General features: G+C 43.0%; 1 protein-coding gene and 1 pseudogene across 2 annotated transcripts in view; both read right to left on the reverse strand.

Moving 5' to 3' along the window:
* Scin (scinderin) overlaps positions 1–26,125 on the reverse strand; it is a 78,257-nt gene that overhangs the window by 5,689 nt on the left and 46,443 nt on the right. Inside the window, exons 5-13 of the mRNA XM_021178708.2 lie at positions 21,915–22,007; positions 19,330–19,462; positions 18,618–18,706; positions 17,258–17,473; positions 15,102–15,223; positions 14,568–14,658; positions 10,881–11,051; positions 6,623–6,800; positions 6,268–6,389 (exon numbers count right to left, since the gene is read on the reverse strand). Of these exons, the coding sequence (XP_021034367.1) occupies positions 6,268–6,389; positions 6,623–6,800; positions 10,881–11,051; positions 14,568–14,658; positions 15,102–15,223; positions 17,258–17,473; positions 18,618–18,706; positions 19,330–19,462; positions 21,915–22,007 (1,215 nt within the window). The remainder of the gene's footprint in view (positions 1–6,267; positions 6,390–6,622; positions 6,801–10,880; positions 11,052–14,567; positions 14,659–15,101; positions 15,224–17,257; positions 17,474–18,617; positions 18,707–19,329; positions 19,463–21,914; positions 22,008–26,125) is intronic.
* On the reverse strand, positions 2,404–4,346 carry LOC110306682 (annotated as a pseudogene). Its single transcript, XR_003838471.1, has one exon. The product of XR_003838471.1 is annotated as a serine/threonine-protein phosphatase 2A 56 kDa regulatory subunit delta isoform pseudogene (transcript).

The following is a 26,125-nucleotide window of genomic DNA, read 5'->3' on the forward strand; positions in this document are numbered from 1 at the left end:
ACCCTGGCGCTGATCCGGCCGGGTGAGGCCTGTGGCCCTACTCAGGCTGGTTTCTGCTTCCCTAACTAATGCAGTCTCAGGTCCTGCGCAATTGGATTGGAGCAGAAGCTGTGCTCCCCTCACCAGAAGTCTTAAGATCCTGTGGCGGGTGTTGTGGGCAGTTGGCGAGTGTCAGCAGACCCTCAGGAAGACTGTTTCTAAAAGCTATGTTTTCAGCAGTAGGCTCTGCTGCAATGCATATGCCTAAATCTATTTCCAGATGGTTATTGTAAACATCAAATGCATATTGGTAATAGTTCTTTTTTTTAACTGTGGAAGGAACAATAAAGTTCCAAATATCACATAAGAGAAAGAGTAAATACAGAAGAAATGTGTATTTCTCATAATGGATAATATGAGCACGACCATGCTTCCCCCACAAAAAAAAAATTTAAAGACTAATAGATACCAACAGATGGTTTTAAAATATGACTGGGGATAAAGCCAGAGTACCTGGTTTCACGAAATATATCTTCCTGAGAGTGTGGGGATACCCAACTACAACTGTTAACCTACAATGCAACCTCTAAAAACTTAAGGCTCAGAGAACAGCACAAAAGAGAAGACAGAAATATTGTAAAAAGTCAGGTGACCAGGACCCCTGTGGTACCCTATAGGGTACTACAGACTAGTGGAAAATCACCTGCCCAAGCCTTTCCCCAAACGTAGGACTTAAACCCCCCGCCCAGTCCCATGACTCAGGGACTGTCATTCTGTGTTTGGCCCCAGTAAATCTCTTGTGTGAGGTGTGTTGCATGGTGTGACTTTGAAGTATTTTTTGACTCCTAATTGCCAAGATACCCTTGCATTGGAAAACTATTTCAACCCCAACTTCTAGGTAGTGTCTTCTAGCTGAACCCATAAAATCTCACCAATGTGGTTTCCTGAATGAGACCTGAGTAAGGACAGTACCATTCAACATGCCAACATGGATGGGGACATTTCAGAAGGTCTTGCCCCTATATGAAGAGCAACAGGAAACCAATGGCTGCTGGGAGATGGAAAATAGGTTTTCTCCAAGGATGAGCCCCTTCATATCCATCCCAAGCTGTCAAACTATAATACATGTACATAGGACTAAATGTACAGCAATAAATGAACTGAATTAGGGTGTATGTGTGAATGTGCATATCCAAGAAGTGTTCATGAACTTGAGAGCATGCGGGGAGAACATGAATGGCATTGGATGGGGAAGAGGGATACATAAAAATGACATAGTACTTATGTATGAAAATTATAAAATGAAATTCTTAAGAATCTAATTTATAGCAATATTAGCAAGTAAAACAAATTACATAAGCATGTGTGAAGCATGTGCAAAAGAGAAGCTGTTTGGATATGATATAATATTAATAATCAACAAAAGAGACTTCATATAGTGAACATAAAGTACAGCAAGTTCAAGGATTCTCTATGGTAGATGGGAAACTGTGGTCCCCAAAATTAATATTTATCACTACCCATCATTGTATCTTAAAATTTCTTTTTTTTTTTTTTCAGACCTCTCAGAGACCCACTTTATTCAGTTCTGTACATATGGGGACATCGGCCCAAGCCCAGCCCACCTTAGCATGTATCACTTTGTGGAGAATAAAGCACCCTGTGTACACGGCCAGAAGCCAGCCGCCTGTGCTCCTGAATCCTGGTCCAGCCCTCCCCAGGCTTTTGTTTCTGAGTGCCTAGAGGGTACAGGTGAGGACCCACCCAGCGTCAGCAGAAACCAGGAAATAAACAGGCACTGCAGGGTGCCATGCTTGGAGCACTGCTCCTGCCTCCTTCGTTATAGCTCTGGGAACCAAGAGCACAAGGGAAAGCAGTTAGCCACAGGGTGGTCCCTTGCAAATGCGTGATCCAAGGACTGCTGCTTGCCAGAGAGGGCAAGGCAGATGGTTCATTCTCCCCACCGGGCCCACTAGTCATCTAGTGTCCATAACGTACTTGTTTGTCCTCTGTGTTGTCTTGGTTAGGTATAGGATACAAAGAAACACACTACTACCCCCGCCTGCATAAAGCTGGGTCTAGGGGTCTATTTGTGCTGCCGGGGATAGCTCTTCACTCAAGGGGCCAACGGAGCTTAACGTGACTTTGGTGACAGTCTCCTGTTGTACCCTGCTGGGAGAGGAGAGACACCTCAACTTCAGATGAGGATTAAGGGAGTAGAGAGGGACATGTGATTCCTGTGTGTATTTCTCAGAACAGTTTCAGGCAGCTGTGGGGTTAGGAGCAGGGGGACAGGCACCCCCAGGTTGTCTAAGCACTGAGCACTCAGTGCTCAGCCTGTCTGTACTAGCCACAGGGAGGCATGAACACGTTTAGGGGAGAAGAGGGAGCACTCTGGGCATCCCGCTTCCAGTGCCTGCATCCTCTAGAGTATCCAGAGAGGTGCTGTTCTGCCCCAGGTCAGCCGATGAGGAGCAGAGGGTGGAGGGCTGGGCTGCATCCAGGGCTGAAGTGGGCTGAAATCCTGTGGGAAGGGAAGGTGAGGGGGTCAGAGGGCGTCCTGGCTGGCAGTAAGAAACTCTTCTGCCCGCTTGTGTGCCTCTAGTGCCTTAATGGTGTACACATCCTGTGGCAGCTCTGACTTCCTCCGGAGCAGCACTTTGTCCTTCTTGATATCCTTCAGCATCTGCACGGCCTCTGTCTCCACCGTCCTCTTCAGGAGCTGAATGTCCTCTGCTGTGGGCGTCTCTGTCTCCATGGAATACACAGGGGGCAGTGTCAGAGGAGCCCGAAACATAGGGTACTGGGGATTGAGCCGGGCCAGCTCCTCAATCTTCTGCCACAACTCCTCTCTTTCCTTCATTCGGAACCGGCCCTTCTGCTTCTCCACCTTGTACTGCTGTGTGCAGTCGTCAAACAGCTTCTGGTTCATCTCCATGAAGAGCTTCAGGGCATTGTAGATGAGTCCGTGGATTGTCTTGTTCCAGTGGCTTTTGGCGTTCCTATAGAGTGCAGGAAACATGATGGGGAGGATGCGGGCAGCATTGTCGCTGATCAGGCTCATGATGTACTCATTGTTCCAGTAGTAGAGGGCACGCTCCGCCACCTGAAAATGGGGGCTGGAAACACATTTGGCAAGCTGGCGGAAGAGCGGCTCCATGACTTTACTGAACTCTGAGGGTTCAATGACATCTAGAATCTCCTCCAGCTCATCCAGAAATATCACCTCCTTGGGGCTGTGGGTCTTAGGCCAAAACTTGAGAAGTCCCACAATCATTGGCTCAGTGAGACTGCTCTCCTTCTCCAGGAACTGCACCACACAGTACGCCAACTGAGGGTGGTATACACTCAAAGACTTGACTTTGTGAAGTGGAAGCAGGACACGGACGAGAAACACCTTGTGTTCTTCCTTAAGGGGCAAGGCAAAGCCATTGATGATGCTGCCCAAGATCTCCAGCAGCTCCGCAATCCCATTGTGATGCTCAGTCTCATAGATAAACCTGTAGAAGATGTGGTTGATCTGCCTACGAATATAAGCCCGGAGCCCCAAAAACTTGCCATAGATGCGGTGCAAAATGGTCTTGAGAAAATCCCGCTCTCTAGGATCTTCGCTATCGAATAGGTCCAGGAGAGCAAGTACAAACTTCTGGTCAATGTACTTCTTGGCTATATTTGGCTGGAAATCTGGAGACTCCAAGAAACGCAAGAAAAACTCATACACGAGCTGGAGATGCGGCCAGGCGGCTTCCAAGGTAGGCTCATCTTCCTCAGGGTCAAACTCTGCTCCTGTGGGATTCGATGAAGTAGGCAGCGTCCAGAAGAGATTCACTGAAAACATGGTGACAGCCTCAGGGTAGATGGCTTCAGTGACAATATCACTGTGGGTGGTATACTCCACCATCTCATTGAGTCCTGCCCGCTTCACCTCTTTGCATTTGAGGTCACTGAGTGGGTCTGACACGAAGTCAAAGAGGACACAGCACTGGCGTAGCTTCTGGATAAACAGCTCCTCGTGTTCCTGGGTGGGTGAGTCTTTCAAGGCAGGAAGTTTTTGTAGCTCCCGGTTCTTGTTGAGGTTGAAGGGGAAGGAGCTTTGGCATCGTTCCTTCTTGACAATCTGGGGTCCCCCTGAGTACTTGATTTTGCTGAGCTGTGTTGGGGGCGGTGTGCTGTTGCTGGGTCGTTTGTTGGATGATGGTGACTGAGACTGGGGCTGGGGCTGGGCCTCATCAGTGTTTTCCCCTCCACCATCCTTGCTTGAGCTGCTGGGCTTGGCTGTGCCTTTGGCAAGCTTAGAGGGTTCCTTATCCTTCTTCAGTTTATAGGACATCTCGGCCGGTCGACACCCGGCCCCGCTCCTGCGGCCCCGCTCCTGCGGCCCCGCTCCTGCGGCCCCGCTCCGGCTCTGCTCGGCCACACTCGGCCTGCTCTGCTCGGCCACACTCGGCCTGCTCGGCGTCTCTTTGCCATCGCCTGCGCACTACGCCCGGGACGAACCGTGGCTGCCATATCTTAAAATTTCAAGTCAAATCATTTGTAAGCTCCAACTATGTTTTTAGTAAATGGACAGTTCCTTCAGCACTTTATTTCTAGTAATGAATCTGGTGAGCACTTAGTTTTGTGTGATGAAAATTAAGTTTTTATTTGCCAGGATGAGAAAGATCTCTCCTTCAACACTCTTCACACAAAAGTCTAGAATGTCTAAGATGGTCAGACTTTTCTGATTAAGTTGAGGTAAATGGATGGAGCCCAAGATGAAATTTCAGAACCCATTATAAAATCATGTGCTGATACAGACTGCATGTTTTTGTTCAGAATCAGGGGGTGGAGGCTGATGCTCACAAAGAGGTCACAAGGATAAGGCCCATTGATAACAGCAGTGTACTCAGAAGAGACATAGCACCTCACTGGGCTATGTAAAGACACTAGAAAGGCCCTCTCCAGACAACAAATATGCTGGTGCCTTGAACCTCCCAGGTTCCAGGATATGAGAAAGCCATACTTACTGTTTAAACACTCCAGTCTGCTACATTAGTGTAACAACAGCTTAAACTAAGACTTTGTTGTGCAGCAATTTCCTCCAGATGAAACATCTCATCTCATTATAGGATGCTCATTATGACTCTGGATGTTGTAAAGGGAGGTGAAACAACCCCTCCTGCATTACATCCATGAAGTAAACAACTGAAAAGCTTCAGGAACTCCTGAAACTGATTAGATGTGTTAGGCTCTCTCCCTCCCAAAGCATATCTAGTCGTAATGACTGCTGAGAAAACTCTCAGACTAAGACAAGCTGCTTGGAAGAAACAGTCTCCAATCCACCAAGCCACCTGTAGGTTGTGCAGTGACTTCCAGGTTTCCAGTTTTCATGAGACATCACCCATGTAGGAGATGGCTTTTGATGATGCAGCTGCCTTTGAGTCATTCCTGTTCCTGAAAGGAACACTAATAAAACTCATTGGTTCACCAAGTTGGACTTTGGTGGTTTCTGTTCATTGGCCTGTCATTGGTTTCCTATCTGGGGCAAGTAGACGGGTTATTCACATCTCCCTAGGAATGGTGTCACACAATAGATATTCACAGTCTCCTACTGTTACTTTTAATTGCCAGAACTATAAAGGACTAGAAAACAAAACATTACAGGCCAGGCGGTGGTGGCACATGCCTTTAATCCCAGCACTTGGTAGGCAGAGGCAGGTGGATTTCTGAGTTCAAGGCCAGCCTGGTCTACAGAGTGAGTTCCAGAATAGCCAGGGCTACACAGAAAAACCCTGTCTCGGAAAAAAAAAAATTACTCTTGGTGTTAGGTAATTTTCAGAGGTGCACAAAGTTCTCTGTGGCCTTGTTCAATGACCTTAATAACCCCATATGTGTGTGTGTGTGCTTATTTGTTTGTTTCATTCAGTCAGCCTGGGAAAAATCTATATTCCTCTGTTTATACTTAGATGAGAAATGATAGCTCTACTCCTCCCACAACCCCCCCCCCCCGAGAAACTAAGTACTAAATGAGCAGAACCAGACATCCGCATTTCACAAAAAAACACTAAATGCTGATACAGATGTGAGATAGATATTTTTAAGGACATTTTGATTTATATACTATAGAGTTTTCTAGATGTTTCTGCATCTGTCATATCATTAGGCCGTAAACTACTTGTACAGAGTAAACATTGTCACCCACAGTATACAGAGAAGCCAAACCCAGTTGTCCCACATTTGAAAGTTCTTCGAACCAGGACAGGATGCTGCTTCCCCTAACATTAGGCTCTGTCCAGCTAAGACACTTACAATGAATCTTCCAGTTTTGTTGGAGCAGCCATAAAGCCGAGGAGGATGGTCTTCAGCCCGAGTTTCTAGCAATGGTGAAGTCTGGTAGTCTCCCCTCCCTCCAAGAGAGTTCCAGAATTCCTCTATGGAATACACAATGAGTTACTTAGTACATATTCAGGAGCATATATACTTCATAGGATTTCACATTAATAGCAATATTATTTCATCCTAACTAAATTATACCAGATGCCATCAACACTTGCAATTAACAGAAGCATCCTTATGCAACTCTAATGATAAGAAAAATGATTGTTAATTGAAATGAAGTCAATTAGGACTATGAAAGTGGTGACCCTGGGCCCACAGCACACACCTGGTTCCTTGCCTTCTTGAATTCTTGAAGCTTTGCACTTGAGGACATCAGCCACATACTCTGCTCCTTTCTCCTCCTCCTGGCTAGAACCTTTTCCTATCCAGATGAAGCCATTGTTTCGTGGCAGTTTTAGGACAAAAGTGTCATTAGAATTTAATGAATTTGCATCAACGTCAACCTAGGGTATGAGGGAAAACAATACAATGATTCAAATTTACTACTGAGGCTGTGGGGAGCCATCTAGAACCTTCTGCCTGACCCCAGGAAATTAATTCAAGGCATAGGTGCAACAGATGCCTAAAACATTTGAGTAAGCATGTCTTGGTCCATGACACATGTTCAGCTGCCCTTGGACAATAAAACACAGCTTTAAAATGTCACTAGAGCCGGGAGTGGTGGCGCACGCCTTTAGTCCCAGCACTCGGGAGGCAGAGGCAGGCGGATTTCTGAGTTCGAGGCCAGCCTGGTCTACAAAGTGAGNGCCAGGACAGCCAGGGCTACACAGAGAAACCNTGTCNCGAAAAAACCAAAAAAAAAAAAAAAATAAATAAAATAAAATAAAATAAAATAAAATAAAATGTCACTAGTTTGGCAGCATGTGTTATCCCAAGCCATTAATCCTAGCACTCAAGAAGCAGAAGCAGCCAGAGCTCTGTGAATTTAAAGCCAGACTGGTCTACATAGAAGTTTCTGGGCAGCAAAGACTGCATGGAGAGACTGTCTCAAAATTAATTAAAATAGCCAAGCAATCAGTCAAGAATTGAGGGTTTGGCCAGAAGGCCAGGAGATAGTTCACTCCTATAATTCTACCACTTGGGGGCTGAAACAGAAGATAGTAAAAAGTCCAGTCTAAGTTATACAGATGACTCCATCTCAAAAACAAGACGGCTAAAGTGACAGCCCTCTTAAGAGCACACACTGCTCTTCTGGAGGACTTGAGTTGGGTCACCAGCACCTGCATCAGGCAGCTGTAAATGCTCTAACTCCATAGAGCTCCAGGAGATCCAACAACCTCTTGTAGTTCCCAAACATGGCAGGGAAACATGGCTGTCAACATAGTAGATCCTCACATGAGCATACACTCACAAAAATAGGGGAAAAAAAAAGAAAACAAAACAACCCAATTGATGACTTAACAAAGTGATAAAAATAATAATCAGAGATATTACATAGGGGCAAGACAAGCCACACGTGATGCCTGAACAAAGGGTACAGCATCGAATAGCAAACACAAAGATGGTACCGTTTTTCTCCCCACTAAAGAGAATGTGGTACTAAGTAGAAAGAGCCCTGAAATCCATAAAACAGAGAGGGCAAAGAGATGACTTCCAGTTCACTACCAGTGTTTTCTAACTCAGATAAATGCCAGATTAAATGACAGATCTGTGCAGAGGATGAGAAGCAGCTCTGGCACACACTCTCCTTGCAGCCAGGAGCTAGATACATAGCCTGGGGTCTGCCAAGTGCAATTTGGGTTCTTGGGTCCACAGAGGAAAGAGCCCAGATGGGTTAGACACTGAGGTGTGAGTGTGGCCTATGGCAACATCAGGCATGGACAGGATCTCTGAAGTCTCTGGCCTGGTCATGATCATGAGCATCCTAGGATGGGCTTAGCTTAGGATTCTGTGGTTTGGTGACATCATACCACATCTGTGAAAACTGGTCTGAACACACAATCACGTTATTGTGGAGCTGAGTGTGAAATGACTCCCAGGGAGACCAGGAACAAGTAGTAAGCCAGACCAAAACAACAAGCAAGAGGAAAACAGGAGTGTGGCCAATCTGAGACTACAGGGAGAAAACATGTTTTAAAGGCTGGCATGATCCATTGTTCCAAATGATGCTGCCTAGCCCACCTCAATGGACTACCCAAATCAAAGCATCTGCTGCAGAAAAGATGGATCTTGCCAGTTTTTAAGGGCCTGACCCTAGAAAGAAAAATTAGAGGAAAAAAGAATGGCTGTTGGAGTTTAAAAGACAGTGTCTGGGGATTGGTAGTATTTAGGAAAGTTATAATTGTCTTCTCTCACCAGGAATGAGGCCTCCTGGACCAAGTCCAAGGAAATCATCGTTTAATATGGTGAAGAATGCCAGTAGCCAGGTCTGATTTCAGGACTTCTGATTTCCAATCTGTATCTTTTTTATTGCAGAAACATCATCCAAGAATATAAGCAAAGGTAACAAGAGGCCAGTGCTCAGATTAGGGTGAGCTTGGGAAAGGAGAACTGTCTGTTTACGAAGACCAGCTTGCTGGGAAACAAGATAGAAGGCCACGTAGAATCATCATAATTGATGTGTCAGAGAAAGTAAAGAGGGAAAGGCCAATTTGGGATGTTGTAAGGAAACGGGGTGATGCACTGAATTCAACTGATGACACCCCTAAAGAAATGTCAACTATGGGAGAGGTCAGGAATTCAACAGTGGAGCCTTGTGATTGACTCTTCCATATGAACTCAAATGAGTGTTCACAGGTAAGGACTCCACTGTTGATTTATTGGATTAAAAAAATTAGTTACAATTAAACACATGAGAATCTGTGCCTAGAGTGTTATAAGATCAATATGGAGACCAGATTTAAATGATAAGACCATATGAGATCATCTTGGCCTGGAATACTCCAGTGCTTAGAGGCCAAGCAGACAAAGTAAAGCCCAAACCTCACTGGGAATGTGGAGACATCTACCTCATCAGAAAAATATGCTCAATAGACAATACAAGTTGATGTGGTAAATGCCTGCCTGTGGCTGGTTAAGAAAAACAAGGTCAGAGAAGTGATCTTTGAAAGCACTGTTCTTGTTCACCCCACTTACCATATTTAGGCTCACAAGAAGATATGCTCTCAGAAGGACAGAAATGTGAAAACCCAGGAGAAGGCAAGACACAGTGTCTACAGAATTTGTTTTCAAGCACATCTCCCGGTTTCATATCTCCTGGTAAATGATCCAGGATACAAGAATAAATTTGTCATGTGTATGAGGGAAAAGGAGATTACAGCCTGCAGTCAGAACAAACAGCAAGTATTGGAAGAACTGCAATACAAGCGGATCTGAAACCAAAGAAAGTCTAAGCAAAACCAGAGAGGGGATCATGGGCAGAGGGGTAGACTGGGGGCTGGAGCAATTTTGCTTTAGATAAGAGCCATACTTTTTTATTCTATGTAATAAGTATTTATTATCAACTTAACAGATCACTACAAAATATATAATTTATGGGTAACATTGATATTAATTGATAAAACACATCATCACTTTTGTATAAGTTACTAATATATGAATTATTCTTAAAAATATAAATCAGTTTATCTTTTTAAATTCTTTCATAAGTCAGAGGAGAGGATAATATCTATGTACAGATGTAGCTAGTGAAATTACAGGAGTGCAGATGTGGTGATCTGTATGTGATTACATTTATGTTCTCTCTGAGAGAAGGAGGAGGTTGTTGAAAGGAACAGGGATAGAAGTGACAGAGATCATGGCTGTGGCCATCACAATGACAGGGCAGATGACAACAGAAGAGGGCTGTGGGTGGAGGGACTGCAGGAGGAAGGGGCAGCATTGGTGAGGAAGAGGGATGAACCATATAAAAAGAGAAGGTAGAGAGGCTTGGGTGAGCTAGGACAGCCCCATCCAGGGGGTCCCAGTGAAAGGAAACTGAGGAATTACAGCTCCACCAGGAGGCAGAGTCAGTCTTCAGAGGGCAAGCAGAGATGAGGCAGGAGGAGACGCAGAGAGATTGCTGGTAGATCGAGGCAAGACTGGTTGACTTTTCAGATCTGGGCTGAGTGTCTCCTAAAATATAAACGGGTTTGGAAGCAGCTCCGATCTGGAGAAACACAGGGCAATGGAGTGGTGGAAGAGGCCTGGATTTCAATGGTGGCTAGAACTCAAGGTGGGACAGATTACTCCAGTGTGGGCAGATGTTCTTGTACAAAGGCCTCCTTCTTAGATCTCCCCAGGTTTCACGATCATCTGATCACACCTCACAGTCTTTCTAGCCCAGACCTTTCAAGGTAGGGCTGTAGCTGCTTCCTGCCTCTTGCCAGTTTCACTGGAAATGATATTCACAAAATTCATTTGTTTGGGTTCAGTGCAGTTGAAAAACCTGAGCTGCCCTCTCATTCAATGTCTCCTCTTCTAGTGTTTTATATTGTCGAAGTCAAGGCCATCTACTTGCCAGTATGTAGAGGCTAACATTGCTGATAGCCAGGCAGATTGGGAAGTCCATACCCAGAGCATATTCATGGAATGCATAGCCTTACCTCCACAATTCTGGTGATAGATGCCAGGTTCCTCCGGACTTGAAAAAGGCGTGTAGGGGGAGCCGGTGCCTGCCCTTCTTTCTTGGATGTTCCATTCTTATAAATAATGAGTGGTTTGTCTTTGAACAAACTCAGCAGGTGAGCAGGCTCTTTGCCTTGAGAGACACGGACCTGGGTGCACAGGGCAGGGAGACAGAAGTTTGAACTTGAGCTTTCAGAGGCCAGGCAAATGGGAATTCAGGGGCATTCTCAGCTATAGGGGCTTGGGGAATACTGAAAATAACTGACTTTATACGCATGGTTCAGCAATTACACATCCAAATGGGTGAACGGCTACCTAAGAAGTATCTTCTGGCATGGTAGCACAGTTGGGGAAGTGTAGGAAGGAGTGCTGAAAACAACCAATATGCTATATAACCTTCAAAAAAGGGCAATTGCCTATGTGAGGCTCAGGGGCACTTCTTAAGGTCAGTACTTTACTCCAAAGGGGAGTAGAGTGGAAAACGGGTGGATTGAATTGCTTAATAATTTGCTTAAGTGCTTCTAAGTTACTTCACCAAAAACACTTACAAGAGCAATGCGATTTCAAAATAATTATTGTGAACCACTTCCATCTTGTGATTCACAAAGAAACTAATATTTCATCAACTGTAGGATTCAGCTGACTAATTCCTAGAAATTCGTCAGTTGTGTATTATCTACCATTTCAAAACACAATGTCTAGCTGTCAAAGATTTTGAATCATTTGTGACGAACAGCTTTACGCTCAACTACATGGCTTAGGTGATATCTCTTCTTGGCTGATTAATATTATATTCCAACAATTGAAATATTTGATGGAGCTGCGTGTACCTGAAGAACCCAACCATTTTATTGATCGAGTTTGTTTATCAACATGTTTGATGTGTCTATTAGTGTATGTATCTGTGTGTATCTATTAATGTATGTATCTGTGTGTATCTATGAATTCATACCACGATGGAAAGAAGCCAGCTAGAGACCAAGTTCAGCCTCCACATCATAAATCTTATGTTGTAAAGTATCTGCCTCGCCTTTCTGCTTAATCATTACACTTGAAATCCAGAGCTCACATTTATAAAGGTTTGAAAACCAAACATCTTTTAGGTCATACAGAACCTGAGTTCACTTGACATCACACATGAGGTAGCTAAGCAATACCTCCTTGTGAAGAGAAAACTTCACACTTCATGATGCTGAATCAGAACTGTCATAAACAGGCCAAGGCAGCTGTCTAGAAGGTGGGTTTTCTTAATACAAGGGAACAAATGTCCCCCCCCCCAAACCAGTCAGAGAATGCCGCTAGGTAGTAAGGCAACCAGCCCCATTTATAACCCAGTTATAAAGTGAGAGGACATACAAGAGAGAGACAGAGACAGAGATCTCTAGTTAGGTGTAAGGCCAAGGAACAAGTTAGTGCCTCTCTGCAAATAGTGAGAGCAGACAGACATGCTGTGGATAGAGAGGAAGGAATTAAATAGGCAGAGAGCATACATTTCTTGCAGATACTAGTAACAGTCATGAAATGTGGTAGACACTCCAGCATAAGAGGAAAAGCTGGCTTGAAGAAAGAATGTTGACACTGAAACGCACTGGAATTGGCCCTTTAGACACGGCATAGACATGTCGACCTACTACTTATACTGTCTGCATATTGTCAAACATTAGTTGCTGTCCCCTCTCATAGAAACAAAGTGTGTGTGTGTGTGTGTGTGTGTGTGTGTGTGTGTGTGTGTACATATGTGTGCATGAATGTGTGTATGTGTGTGTGCATGTTTCTATGTACATGTGTGTATGTACATGTGTGCGTGCATGTATGTGTATGTGTGTGCTCATGTGAATGGGTGTATGTGCATATGTGTGTGTGTGTGTGTATATGTGTGTGTACATGTGGGTGTGTACATGTGGGTGTGTGCATGGGTATGTGTATGTATATACATGTGTGTGTATGTGTGTGCATGTGAGAATATACACGTGTGTATGAATATATATATATGTGTGTATGTCTACATGTGTACATGTGTGTGTGCATGCATATGTGCATGTGTGTATGTATATGTATGTATGTATGTATATATCTATGTGTGTGAATGTGTGGTTTTTGACACAGGGTTCAGTCATTCTCAAGGTTTTTTTAGTTTTTTGTTTTTAATTTTAGAAATACCAAACATGGGATCCATTCCTTTCCCTCACTGCACTTCTCTTCCTTTGTGTCTCTTTTCCCTTCCCCAGTGCCTCCCTTTCCTTCCTTCCTTTGTTCTGTCCCCTCCCTGCCCACTTTTGTTTTATTTTTCCTGCCTGATACTTCCATCACTTTTGGCCAATGGATTTTGTTTCAAGCAAGATTCTGATCCCTACGAGAGAAAATATGGATTTATGTATCTGTCAAGGTTGATTTTGGCTTGCCCATGTGAACCATAACTTAGGGATTTCTATGATTGGGAATGTATAAAATATTGTTCTATGTTTTTACTTATGTTTTACAGTTACCTATTGTTGTAGATAGCTGATAATTGTCCAGTTGTGCTTGCTTTGTACTGTAATTAACATACAAAATTCATCTTCTTATACTTCATAGTATTACCCTAATTTAGTCACTGGTTAAAAACCTACAGGAGTTCACTCTCTGGGTTAGAGCTGGTGAGTGCAGCATGATGGTCGGAATGAGAGTGGGTCCCATAGACTTATGCTTGGCCCCCTGCTAGTGAATCTGTTTGAAAAGAATTAGGAGTTGTGACCTAGTTAGAGAAGATATGTTGGAAGGGGTCTTTGAGCTTTGAAAAGCCCATGCCAAGTCCAGTCTCACTTTCTCTGACCAGTGGATTAGGATGTAGACTCTTCAGCCCTGCCCCAGCACCAAGCCTGCCTGCCTGCTACCATGCTTCCCATCATGATGATCATGCCCTCACCCTTTGAACCTGTAAGCAAACATCTAGCTAAATGCTTCCTTTTATACGTCACCTTGGTCAAGGTGTCTCTTCATCAACAAACTAACAGAACAGTAACTAAGATGCCGGGACTCAAGGATGTATTCTTTCCCTTGCTGTTTTCAGCTCATCAAGGTTGCCAATATTCCTTTTTGGGTCCCTTTTTCCCCTAAAGCCAGCAGTGGTCCACGGAGTCTTCATCACGTTACATCACTCTCATTCTGTCCCTCTCCCTAGTTGACTCCTAAGGACACTGTTGAGTGTTTTGCATCACCCAGTAATCCCAGATCATTTCCTTAACTTGAGGTCAGCTGAGGAGCAACTATGGTTCTGTCTTCAATTTTCATTCTCCTTTGTTTTGTAACATAACATTTTCAAAGGGTCTCTGGGTAAGGATGCTCTCATATGAACACATAAGTCTGTCTATTAAAACCATTCGCAACTGGAAATGTCCAATAACTGTGGCATATGGTGGATTCTAAAGAGAAGAGCTCTCTTTGCTTTCTCCTTGGACTCTTAAATTATTAGTTTATTGATGTTTTTATTCTATTTTCAGAGGCTTCCTCTTCTCCAGAATCTGAGATGACAAGTGTGTTATAGAATATTTGAATTTCAAAATAAAAAGAAATCAACCTTAAAATTCCAAGATCCCTTCTGGATGTGGGAAGTATGCTTTCATCAGGAAGAGGTCTGGGAAGATGGGGACCTGCATGAGTTGGGAAAGTAAGTAAAGTATACTAACCTGCACAGCCTGCCCTCCAAGGGACCGATCCAACTGGACAGTCAGAAATGCAGACATGGTCAGCTCATCTCTGGTAGCATTTGCTCCTTGCCTAGAGGAGAGTCAACAAATCACACTCGCTTATAGTTAAGTTTTAATACCCTCTCATGCAGCCATTTCAAAAAGAGACTCGATATTGTAAAGTATCAAAAAGAAGCCAACAGTTCATCATGACCAGAACAATCAAAGCTACTGCTGTTTTCTAAATACTAATCCTGGACTGCCCTGTGTATTTTGAGAAATGCAGACATTGTACAGAACCTTTTCATCTTCATTTTAAAGAAACTGCGCCTTGGCTCCTTATATGACTTTGCTAAATAATCCATGTCTGTCTGATGCTTGCTATTTCGGGAAATTCATCCCCACAGTGCACAGAATCTGAGTACTATCTGCACGCTGTACAGATAATCAAAGGATGGTTCTCCCTCATGCTACATACAATACAGTCATTTGTATGTGCATGGCCCATGGCACTTGTGCTCTGGAAAGACTCACCATGTGTAGATGATCTGTCCTCTGGGATAAGTGTAGAGGATAATGTAGCAGTCACCACCATAGAACTCGCCATAGGAGCTTGGGTCAATCTGGACTCTACCACTGTTCTCTACGCGCCAGATCTGAAAGAGACAGAGTAGACATAACCTGTTAAAAGTTCACTGACCTAAAATACTACTCACAAACTGTAGGTCATTTCCACTTTAGATTCATTATCCAACAATGTTTTAGTTATTTTTCTAAACAGTTTTTAATTGTGAAAAAGCAAGAAGGTTAACAAATTTCTTGACTTTTGAAATCTTCTCTTTCTTTTGTTTACTCCACAATATCTCATCAGTTCTGAGAATGTTGTTGATGGTTTTGTTCTTAAATTTTGTTGTTATTCTGTCTTGAGACAGGATTTCCCTATGTATTCCAGGCTGATCTTGAACCCATGATCCTTCTGCCTTAGTCTGCAAAGTGCTGAGAAGATGGGTATGTGCTATCTTGCCCAATAGTTTTGATACTATCGATGTGTGTATGTCTGAGTGTGTGTTTGTGTGTGTGCGCACGTGTGTACATGCACATGAGCACAAGCACATGTATATGAATTAATGAGAAGAATATGGTACTACTACAATAAAACTACAACAACTCAGCTCAGAAATATGCTTCAAATTTATAGGAAAAACTGTTCATCATTTGTGAAGTGGCCAGTGAACCACCAGGCACTGCAGTGTGCCTCTGTAAATGGCACCATTCCTCCCATATGGGTGTTGGGGGAAAGCAGGTCAGTATATGGCTTTGGAATATGGAGTGAGCAATCCAGAGAACAGTGCAGGCTGTCTAGGGAAAAGCATCCCTTCACCGTACCTTCTAGAGAACAGAGTCTCACCAACCTCAAGGGCCTAAACACAGACACCAGGTATTAGCAGTGCCGGTGTGCCCCAGGATGCCTTCTCAGAGAAGCTGTGGTCAGAACCTAAGCTTGCACCACAGGCACAGCTGGCGATGAGCTCAGTCTGCTCAGAATGCATTCTACAAAGCTTCATGTCCTGAGCTGCAGTGGATACTCAAGCAGAATAGGGATGCAGACCAGGAGGCTGCTCCCCATCTGATGGTGGCATCTGAAAGCTGATGACCTTGTTCCCACATGCCAACAACTATGCAGCCTAGCATCATACTTCCAATCTTTGAAAAGAGGAAAAATTATTCCCTAAATTTATCAATTATACTTGGTTCTAGCATTGTGATAAGACCTAGAAATAAATATAGATGTAAAGGATTTAACTCTTGTCCTCGAGGACCTGATAAAAGATCTAGGAGAAATTCATGAATAAATAACAGATTGTGGTACATTTGGATAACAATTGTGTGGTACATTCGGATAACAACTGTGTGGTACATTTGATAACAATTGTGTGATACATTTGGGGAAATTATCACCTATACATACATCAAGAAGGCCTTTCAGGACTGAGGGACAGCTCCTCAGAGAAGGATGTACCTGCTATTGGATTGAGTTGCTAGGAATGGAAACTATTTGACCATAGTGCATGGAGGAGTGGGAATACTTCAGATGTCAAGAGGAGACCAAGAGTCAAATCCTGAAGTTCCAGCAGGAGAGAAGCTTGAGGAAGGCTGGAGGGCGGTGCAGATATTTTAGAGGAGAGATGCTATTAACCAGTCCTCACTAAATCAGATGACTGGAGAGTGGACTGGATCTGAAGAGATTTGAGTTTAAGACAATTAAGGGACATTTAGCAATTTTGATCTAATAATAAACACACTCAAGTTGAACACTCAAGAAAAATCTGCTTTTAGCTCATTTTTCTTCATGAATGCTTTGGATATGTGTTGGGGAGGCAGTGGATGGTAGGTGACATGTTCTGAGTACATCCCTATACAACCACACACACAGTCTTTCTGATAGAAAAAGCTGCTGTGCCCACCACACCTTAAAGAGAATCAGCACACACATACAAATGGACCTACACCCAGCAGGAGCTCTTGGCTGTAACTCCCATGACTCAGAATATAGTTTTAGGCCTCTTTTCTTACTAAGTAAAACTCACCTTTTTAGAAGGTTTAAAGTTTGCCCAGGTAGTATTTCCCCCTCTCAGATACCACGGAGACGCCTGATAGAAACACAAACAGCAAGAGAGATGGAAAAGTACCTCCACCCCGCCAGAGCCATCGTCCACCATGTTGTGCTGTGCTGCCATCTGCGGAGAGCTGTGCAGTTTTGAGGCATCAAATGGAATCTGCTTTATGTGAGCCACTTTCTCCGTGATGTACACCTTCCCAAAGCCATCACTCTGGTCTTTATCCTTCCAGTCCTTAAAGAACTGTTTGAAAATTGGTGTTTCACCGCCTTCCGGAAGAACCTGAATCTGCAATTTAAAAAAAAAAAATTATCAATGGGAAAGTAAGAGACCAAGAAGAATTGCTACAGTAGGGAAAAGAATGAGGTAATGAAAATACAGCAATTCAACCTAGGTTTTTCTCACAGCTGAAGTTATTGCTGCTGAATTTGAATGATAAAGATGAGGAAAAGGTTTCAAGTGTTACCTCTGCATAAATATTTCTCTATGTTAGATTCACAAGAGACCAGGAAGAAATGATCCCACTGTGTTATTTGTGCCAGAACACACACACATACACACACACATATACACACACAAGCACACACACACAAGCACACACACACACACACACACACACACGCACACGCGCACACGCACACACACACACACACACACACACACAGGGCATCAATGAAATAAGAAATTCACAGAGAAAAAGAGTAGCTATTTGGGGCTGGAGAGACGGCTCAATGGTTAAGAGCACTGACTGCTCTTTCAGAGGTCCCGAATTCAAATCCCAGCAACCACATGGTGGCTCACAACCATCTGTAATGAGATCCGATGCCCGCTTCTGGTGTGTCTGAAGACAGCTACAGTGTACTTATAATTAATTAACAATTAATTAATTAATCAACAATTAATTAATTAATTTAAAAAGTAGCTAGTCAATGACCGACTTGATTTGGAGGAAACCAAACACTGTAATGTTGCTGCTCAGGTCTTCATAATAGTCTAAAGAGTGGCTGATAGTCTTTATGGAAGTTATAAAACTTTTTGAGACAGGGTTTCATGCAATGCAGGCTGGCTTCAAAGCTTCTAGGCTCCTGAGAATGGCCTTGAACCGATCCCGCTATTCACACCTACCAAGCACTGGGATTACATGTGTGCACCACCACACACCCAGTTTTATGCAGTCTTTGAGATGGAGTCCAGGGCTTTATACATTCTAGACAAGCATTCTACCAAGGGCATGTTCAGCTCTGTGTAGCCCTATACACTGACCTCCACTTTTTGCAAAACTTTGCTCACACACACTCACACATAAACTATTATGGATTCTTGTGGGGAGAGAGAGAGAGAGCACTTTGAAGCAAACTTTTTGTAAGCTTTGTGGAGATTTCCTGACTCTCATGTTTTAATGATTGTTCTAGTGACTTCTTTTCACACATACTTGAGTATTGGTAGAATAATTCATTTTCTGTAAAAACTCCTCAGCTGTCTTCATGGCAGTCTTCCTCTCCTGTGGGTTAGCATTTTTACCTAAAGAAAGATAAAGGTATATATAATTACAGAAGGGGATATACTGCATTGTATGTGGCCACACCACCCTGAGCATGCTTAAACCTCGTCTAATCTCAGAATCTAAGTAAGGCCAAGCTGGTTAGTCCCTGCATACCGAAATAATTTAATTTGAATATAGCAATGGGAGAATGGCAAAATTCCCTGACATATTAAATGCATTTACTATCACAGTAATTGACAGTATATTTGACAATGTATATTTCTGATGCTCGAATGTTCCCCCCACCCCGCCCCCCGCCCCCCGCCCCCTGAGACAGGGTTTCTCTGTGTAGCGCTGGCTGTCCTGGAACTCACTCTGTAGACCAGGCTTGCCCCAAACTCAGAAATCCACCTGCCTCTGCCTCGCAAGTGCTGGGATTAAAGGTGTGAGCCACCACTGCCCTACTTTGAATGCTTTCCATAGCTCCCTAACCCTTGCTGAATGGTTCCAAATATTCGCCCACCAGCTGCACCAGCTGAGAGACTTACAAACCATTTCTCAGAAGAGATGCTTTTCTTTAAAATCGGGATGTTTTCTTTCACCTCCTAGGAAGAGAACATCAAATCTGAAATACAGCAACCATAGAAATGGCATCTCTTACCTTTCCATACAAAAATTTGTTTTGCAGCACCATGGTCCAAAATGAAGCATTCTTCAGAAAGCAACATGGCCATGGAGAACGGGTTTTCTTCAGCCACCAGTGTCACTTCCATGGACCCACTTGCATCTGAAACCTAACAAAAAAGACTTGAACTCCATGATTTCATTTTGGGAAGAATCACTCTAAAATTGCGTTACAGTGATAGTTACATACTATGCTTTGAGAACATGAGCCTTACAGAGTTTATATAGCAGAGCTGATTCAAGACAGAGACAAAGCATCTTTGAGCCCAATTGCAACCCAAACACTTTTGTAGAAAGATCTTTAAAGGCAGAAAATTGCTAATGGAAGGTTAAACTTTGACACTGTCTCTAATACATCAGAAAATCATGGTTATAATCGTACTGTGTAAGGGCTACCACAATGCTAGTGTTTACTAAATTCCTTGAGTTCTTTATTCCATAATCATTTATTTTAAAATTTAGAGCAAACTTTTCAAGCAGGTGACAATCCTACACTCCTTATATGCACACAAAAGGCTGAGTGTAAATTTGTTTAACTTCAGTCACTGGGTCCTTATCAAACGGCAGTAACTACCCTGGAGAAAACATCTGTACACTGTAGCTAATGGCTGCAAATATTTTTCAACCTAAGTCCAGAAATTTAGCTATATGTTGATAGGCTATTAATGTCAATTGTTTTCGGTCACAATGGAGATGAAGCTTTTAAGGAAACTTTGAAGGTGGTCATACAAAGTTGAAGGTGATATTTATGCGCCATCTCAATGCACTGGTTTCCAAAGGTTAGCTTGTGGGTTGCCAGAGGATCAACTGCGTATTTGTTAAATATGAAGGTTCCAGACCCAACTCCAATCAGTAGCCCAGTTTTGCATCAACAAGGGAAGTTTGCACTCTATATATTCAGAAAGTGCCCACAGTGATTTGGCTTTCCAATCTTATTTGGCCCCACATTGTACACTATACTACATCTCCACTAGAGGGAGCTATCGTTTAAGATCAATATTTCCCTATGTTAAACTATCTCTTTCATACATAATGCTATCCGAGAGAGAAAAGAGATTTTGATCAATTGTGGGGAATAAGTGACATTTGTTAGTCTGTAAAAAGAGTAATGAAGCCACACTATTTAGTTAACACTCTCTGGGAGAATTGTATTAAAAATATCAGTATTTAGCAGATATGATAATCACATTTTCCTTTATCACCTAAGAAGAAAAGAAGCCATGTCATCATTATAAAAATGAAGTCAATGTGACACAAATTAATAATCTATCTTCATTCAGAACAATGAACTTGGTTCCTGAAAGGAGCCAGGTGTGGTGGTGCATGACTTTAATCCCGGCACTCAGGAGGCAGTCAGGAAACTCTCTCAGCTCAAAGTCAGTCTGGTCTACGTAGTGAGTGTCAGGATATCCAGGACTACATAGACCATAGAGAAACCCTGTCTCAAAAGAACAGGAGGAGGAGGAGGAGGAGGAAGAGGAGGAAGAAGAAGAAGAGGAAGAGGAAGAGGAAGGGAAGGAAGGGGAGGGGAAGGGGGAAGAGAAAGAGGAAAAGGAGAAGGAAGTTCCCTAAAAGCCACCAAGTACAGTTTCTTCCTGTTGAAAAGAAGAAAGTCACTAAGTTGTTCAGGTAGATACTATCTGCTCCAAATCACTTCCTTAGAAAGTTGTAAGAGAAAGAGAAAGGCATTTGGAGACTCTTGCCTTCAGTCTCCTCTGCTGTGTTGTGTGACTTTTGTTGCTTTCATGAGAGTAGATTCAAAATTCTGTCGCTGGAAGAAACTTGAATAATCACCTAATAAAACCACTTCCTCCCGTGTCTTTCCATACCTTCTTCCCTCCCTTTCAGAAAACAAAGCCTCAGAAAAATGCACCATGCCCAGTCATTCACAGCAGGAGCCACTGGTCGCTAGGTCAGCCAGCACCTGACCCAAGACTGGCTCCACCCTGTTTCCTTCAAGCTGGCTGATTTGAAAGTTCACCTTCCTGGAACAAAGAAGGCCCTTTTGTACTAAAAGGATATTCTAAGGAAGTTGAAGCCTTTACAATTTTACCAAGAATTTATAAGAAAAAGCCCACAAAATGTTTTATTCTACAAAGGAAACATTTTTATCAGGTGTACTATATCAAAATAAAACAAACTAAAGGTAACTATACAATACAATGTAAGTTACAGCAGTAACTTTGTTTTTGGTTTTGCTTGGGTTTTTTTGTTTTGTTTTGTTTTTTGTTTTTTGTTTTTTAATTTTTTTCAAGACAGGGTTTCTCTGTATAGCCCTGGCTGTCCTGGAACTCACTTTTTAGACCAGGCTGGCCTTGAACTCAGAAATCCACCTGCCTCTGCCTCCCAAATGCTGGGATTAAAGGCGTGCGCCACCACCGCCCGGCAACAGTAACTTTGTTATCATTAATGAAAAGAATGAAAAGCTACAGACACGATCATTTTAATACATACATGTGAAAACTCACCTGCACATTTCTCTACAAGGGCAAGGAGAGCTCCCTCCTACAGTAGAGACAGTCCCTGCAGTGCCAAACTCAGAATCCCACCCCAGGAACTCACCATGTAGAGCTTCGCCATCTTCCTGTTACTTATGTCTGCTACAACATCGTCATCGTTGTCCCCATCTGGAAGCTCAGGCTTTCTCCCTAAAACCTGGGAAAAGGGGAAGAGAGAAAGAGTTGTGCAGAATCTTAAAAACGATGAACCATCTTACATTTATAAAGATATCAATTATAAAGCCCATGCAATTAAAAGAGCAGAGTCATGAATTTCTCATCAATTCCTCTATCACAGGCCTCTTCTCATGGGTCAAAGAAGCTGGTAGCATGAAGTAAACAAATCCTGTGCCTGTTGCTGACACGCCCTTCCAGGAAAGCCCATGTGAAAACTCAGGGGCCCCCACTTTTTTTAGGCTAACATGAATTAAGTAAAATGTGTTCTTCAGCTCAACTCCATAGCAGGCAGGATTTCTTCTGAGGCCCATGCTTATAGAAATACTCTAATTTCTACTAATTTCATTCCTTAAATTAGGTTATTGTTTTGAGGTAAAATATGATGAGGGTTAATTAATCTTAACCATCAACTTGATAGAATCTAAAACCACCTAGGTGTTAGGCCCTGGGCACGTCCGTGAGGCATTATATTGGTTAAGTTGAAGTAGAAAGATCTACCCTAGATGGCAGCAGCAGCATTCCCTAGGCTGGTGTCCCAAAAGTGTATAGAAGAAGGCTAGCTAAGTATCAGTATTCATTCCTCCATACTTCCTAACAATGACCAGCCGCCACCTCAGGCTTCTGCCATGACTGAATGGAACTCAAAGTGTGAGCTAAAATAAGGCGTCTCTCTTCATAAGACCATCTTGTCAGGATATTTTGTCAGGGCTCATAGCTAGCATTGAAGATATGCACACCACACCCAAAGCACAATACTGTGAAGGATGTGGAGGCCAATATTGTGAAGGGATGAGTGAGATGCAGAGCAAGGCACCACAGGCTCTTGCGACTCTTTGAAGAGTCCTGATCTGCTACACATGGCATTAGATCTAAGATGGCTCCCCGAACCCCAGTGAGACCACAAAAAGGAACCTAGGCCAGGGCAGTGGCTGCCTCCCTCATCTTCAGGGAAGTCCTAACAGGTGATGATGACCCCTCCTTCTAGGTGACATCATCAGGCAGGGCTTTCATTGGGGGCATGACGACAGTGTGTCGAGATATGACTGGAAGAAGATTTAGGGCTTGGGATAGGCTCAAACACTGTATATAAGCATCTGTGCTGTGCAATAAACTCAGCTTTGCCCCCTGATGGCATCTGGAGTCAGATTTCCCTGGATTTGTCACATGGCTGTCGCTTCTCATCTGCAGTCCTCAGTCCAGGTCCCACAAAATACACAATCAAACTTTGTTTCATGCTGTGCTTCCAGTTTTGGAATAAAACCTGAGAGAGAGTTGATGCTCCACAAGTATTTATCAGCTGAATCGATAGATAATACATTTATCAATGCTTTGTATGTGTGATGCAACCCAAAAGTTCAGGAATGTTATTTGGGAAAAAAAAAAAAAAAACTTTGTATCTGCTTTGCATTTGTTTATACTCAAGTCACAAAATATAAGAAGTTTAAGTTGCCTAATTCTTGGTGGGAGAAGGTGTGCCTAATCCTCAAGAAACTTGAGGTCTCAGGGAAGGAGAAGGCCTGGGGAAGCGGGGGCGCAATGGCTGGAATGTAAATAAATGAAATAATTTTTTTAAAGTTTGATTCATTAACTTAATTGACATAAATAACATAGGACAGACCTAAAATATATACTTCCTCGAAGTAATGTGATTGTCACAATATCAGTTTAAGTTTAAATTCAGGAAAGGGACAGAAGGTATTCCCATAGATTCAGTAAACGGCTAAGGACAAGATGTGAGCTCTCAGCTGTTCCTCTCAACCTGCCTTTACTGCACCAGCATGGACTCTAATCTTCTGAAGCTGTAAGCTCAATTTAAATACATTCTCCTATAAGATTCCTTGGTCATGGTGTTTCTGTTGCAGCAAAAGAAAAGCAGCTATGACATTGGTGCTGCAGGAAAATACCCACTACTGAATGTCAAATAATGAAAGTGTACATAAACCGTTTGTGAGCATGTGTACAATCTCATGTTTGGAAATTTACCTGCGGATGAATGCTCAGGGAACTTGACATCTTTTATTTACACAGTGAACAATAAAACATTTTAATTATTAATTATTATAAAATCTAAAAGGTTACAATGGAGGGTTTTCATTTGTTTGTTTTGCTAAGAGTTAAATTGTATCCCAAATTAAAATACTTGAAACCAAAATCTCTCTTAAAAGGCATTTGTAGTTTGATAAAAGCGAGTGTGTCAGGGAAGGATCACCCAGCCTCCTCCTGAAGCCTCGGCAATTCTACCCCAACCAACATACAGTTGGGAATAAACAGTTCTGATGAAGGGTATAACTGATCCTGGCAAGTCTCCCATTGGGCCAACTGAGTCTGGGAACTGGGGTGTACTTTAAGTTTTAATTTCCAGACAGCAATTCTCATGTTAGCCAGGTGTCTTAATCAGCCTCTTGAAGGATGCTAGCGCAGTTGGAAATTGAACCAACGCAACTTACTGAAACCAGGCTAACTCCAGGATAGAGGTGGCATAGGCTCACATCTCTCTAAGGATCACCTTAAATCTCAGTTCAACAACTAAGCATTTACCACGCTTCTCCCTGGGGAATGTAAGTAGGTTTCCAAACACCTTGAGTGTCCCGTAAGGCTTTTACGCCCTGCCTAGAAAGAACAAAACAATTAAGTTACAGCACTTTGTAGCTATCCCATACACTTTCATCTTTGAAACAGACTGCTCCTGCATCTTTTCTCTAGCTCCAGGCAAGACTGAACATACGTGTAAAGTCTCTTCCTTTTCAGTTCTGTGTGGCTGGCATCCGGCCCAGGCGGCTTCTGTGTGTGGAATGATGTGTTCTGACAGCCATAAAACTCTCCTTGTTCCCGCTCAGACCTGTCACTCAAGCTTCGAGCTTGCTTGTCTTTCTGCTCCTGAAAGCATCTGTTTGGAATATCTTCATCTAGCAAATTCCTGACTAGCAGCTCGCCATTCCCTTATTTGCATCAGGATATCTCCAACCCTCTCTTCTTGAACTTTATAAAGCCTGCTCTCTGCTGAGTCACTAAATTCTTCCTCTTATGGTCATAGTAAAGTGTCCTTCATGTGGACTTAGTGAAGGCCCCACCCCTCCTGCATTGGTCACAGTTATGTTGCCAACTCCCTCCTGCCTTCCCCTTCCCTTTCCCCTTCCCCTTCCCCTTCCCCTTCCCCTCATTTTTTCCCCATAAGGTGCCTAGCACATTAGCAACTGATCCCTATTTTATACTCCCCCATGTTTTAAGAATATAACTTGACTGGGGAAATCCTGTCATTTGAAACATTTATGAACCTGGAGGGCATTCTGCTAAGTGAAATAAGCCAGACATAGGAGGACAGATATGGCAGACCCTCACTCATATGTGGAACCTGAAGTATTTGAACTCATAGAAGCAGGAGTAGATAGTGGATTCCTGAGAGCAGGGCACAGCAGAAATAAAACTTTGGTCTTAGGGACCAAATTTCAGTAATAAGATTAAAAAAAAATTCTAGAAACCTAATGAACAGTACAGTATCTAGTTAAAGGACTGCATACTTACATTTTTCCAAGAGAGTGGATCCTAATTTTATACACATATGCACACTTACACACATACACACACACACTTACACACACACACATACACACACACACATACACACACATGAGAGAGACAGAGAGAGAAGGAGAGAGAGAGAGAGAGCACAGTGATATTCTATTCTAATCATTTGATTTGGATAGGTATTTCACAAACATACATGAATACCAAAACTAAAGGCCACTTTGTCTACTTGCAGTATGTGTAACTACTGTCAGTCATGCCTCAAACGATGGAAAGTTAAAAACAAGAGTATTTTTACTTATCCTGTAGCAATCATTTTAAAACCTGGGTGAGCTGACAAATACAGGCAGTCAACCACCAGCAGCTAAGTCAACAGGTTCAGGCTAGAGCCTCTGGATCTGCACTTCAGCCCATTCAGACTTGGGTACTTAGTCCGTCAAGCCAAGACTCTTCAGTAGGGATGTTGGAACTCTTGCAGATACTATGTGTGCATTACCAGCCTGGTGCTGTTTCTCAGTGCTCTCTCCCTAGCTCCTTTCTCTAATCAGGATGATATCCTCTGTGTCCCCTGTG

Source organism: Mus caroli, chromosome 12 (assembly GCF_900094665.2).
Source record: "Mus caroli chromosome 12, CAROLI_EIJ_v1.1, whole genome shotgun sequence".
Lineage (NCBI taxonomy): Eukaryota > Metazoa > Chordata > Mammalia > Rodentia > Muridae > Mus > Mus caroli.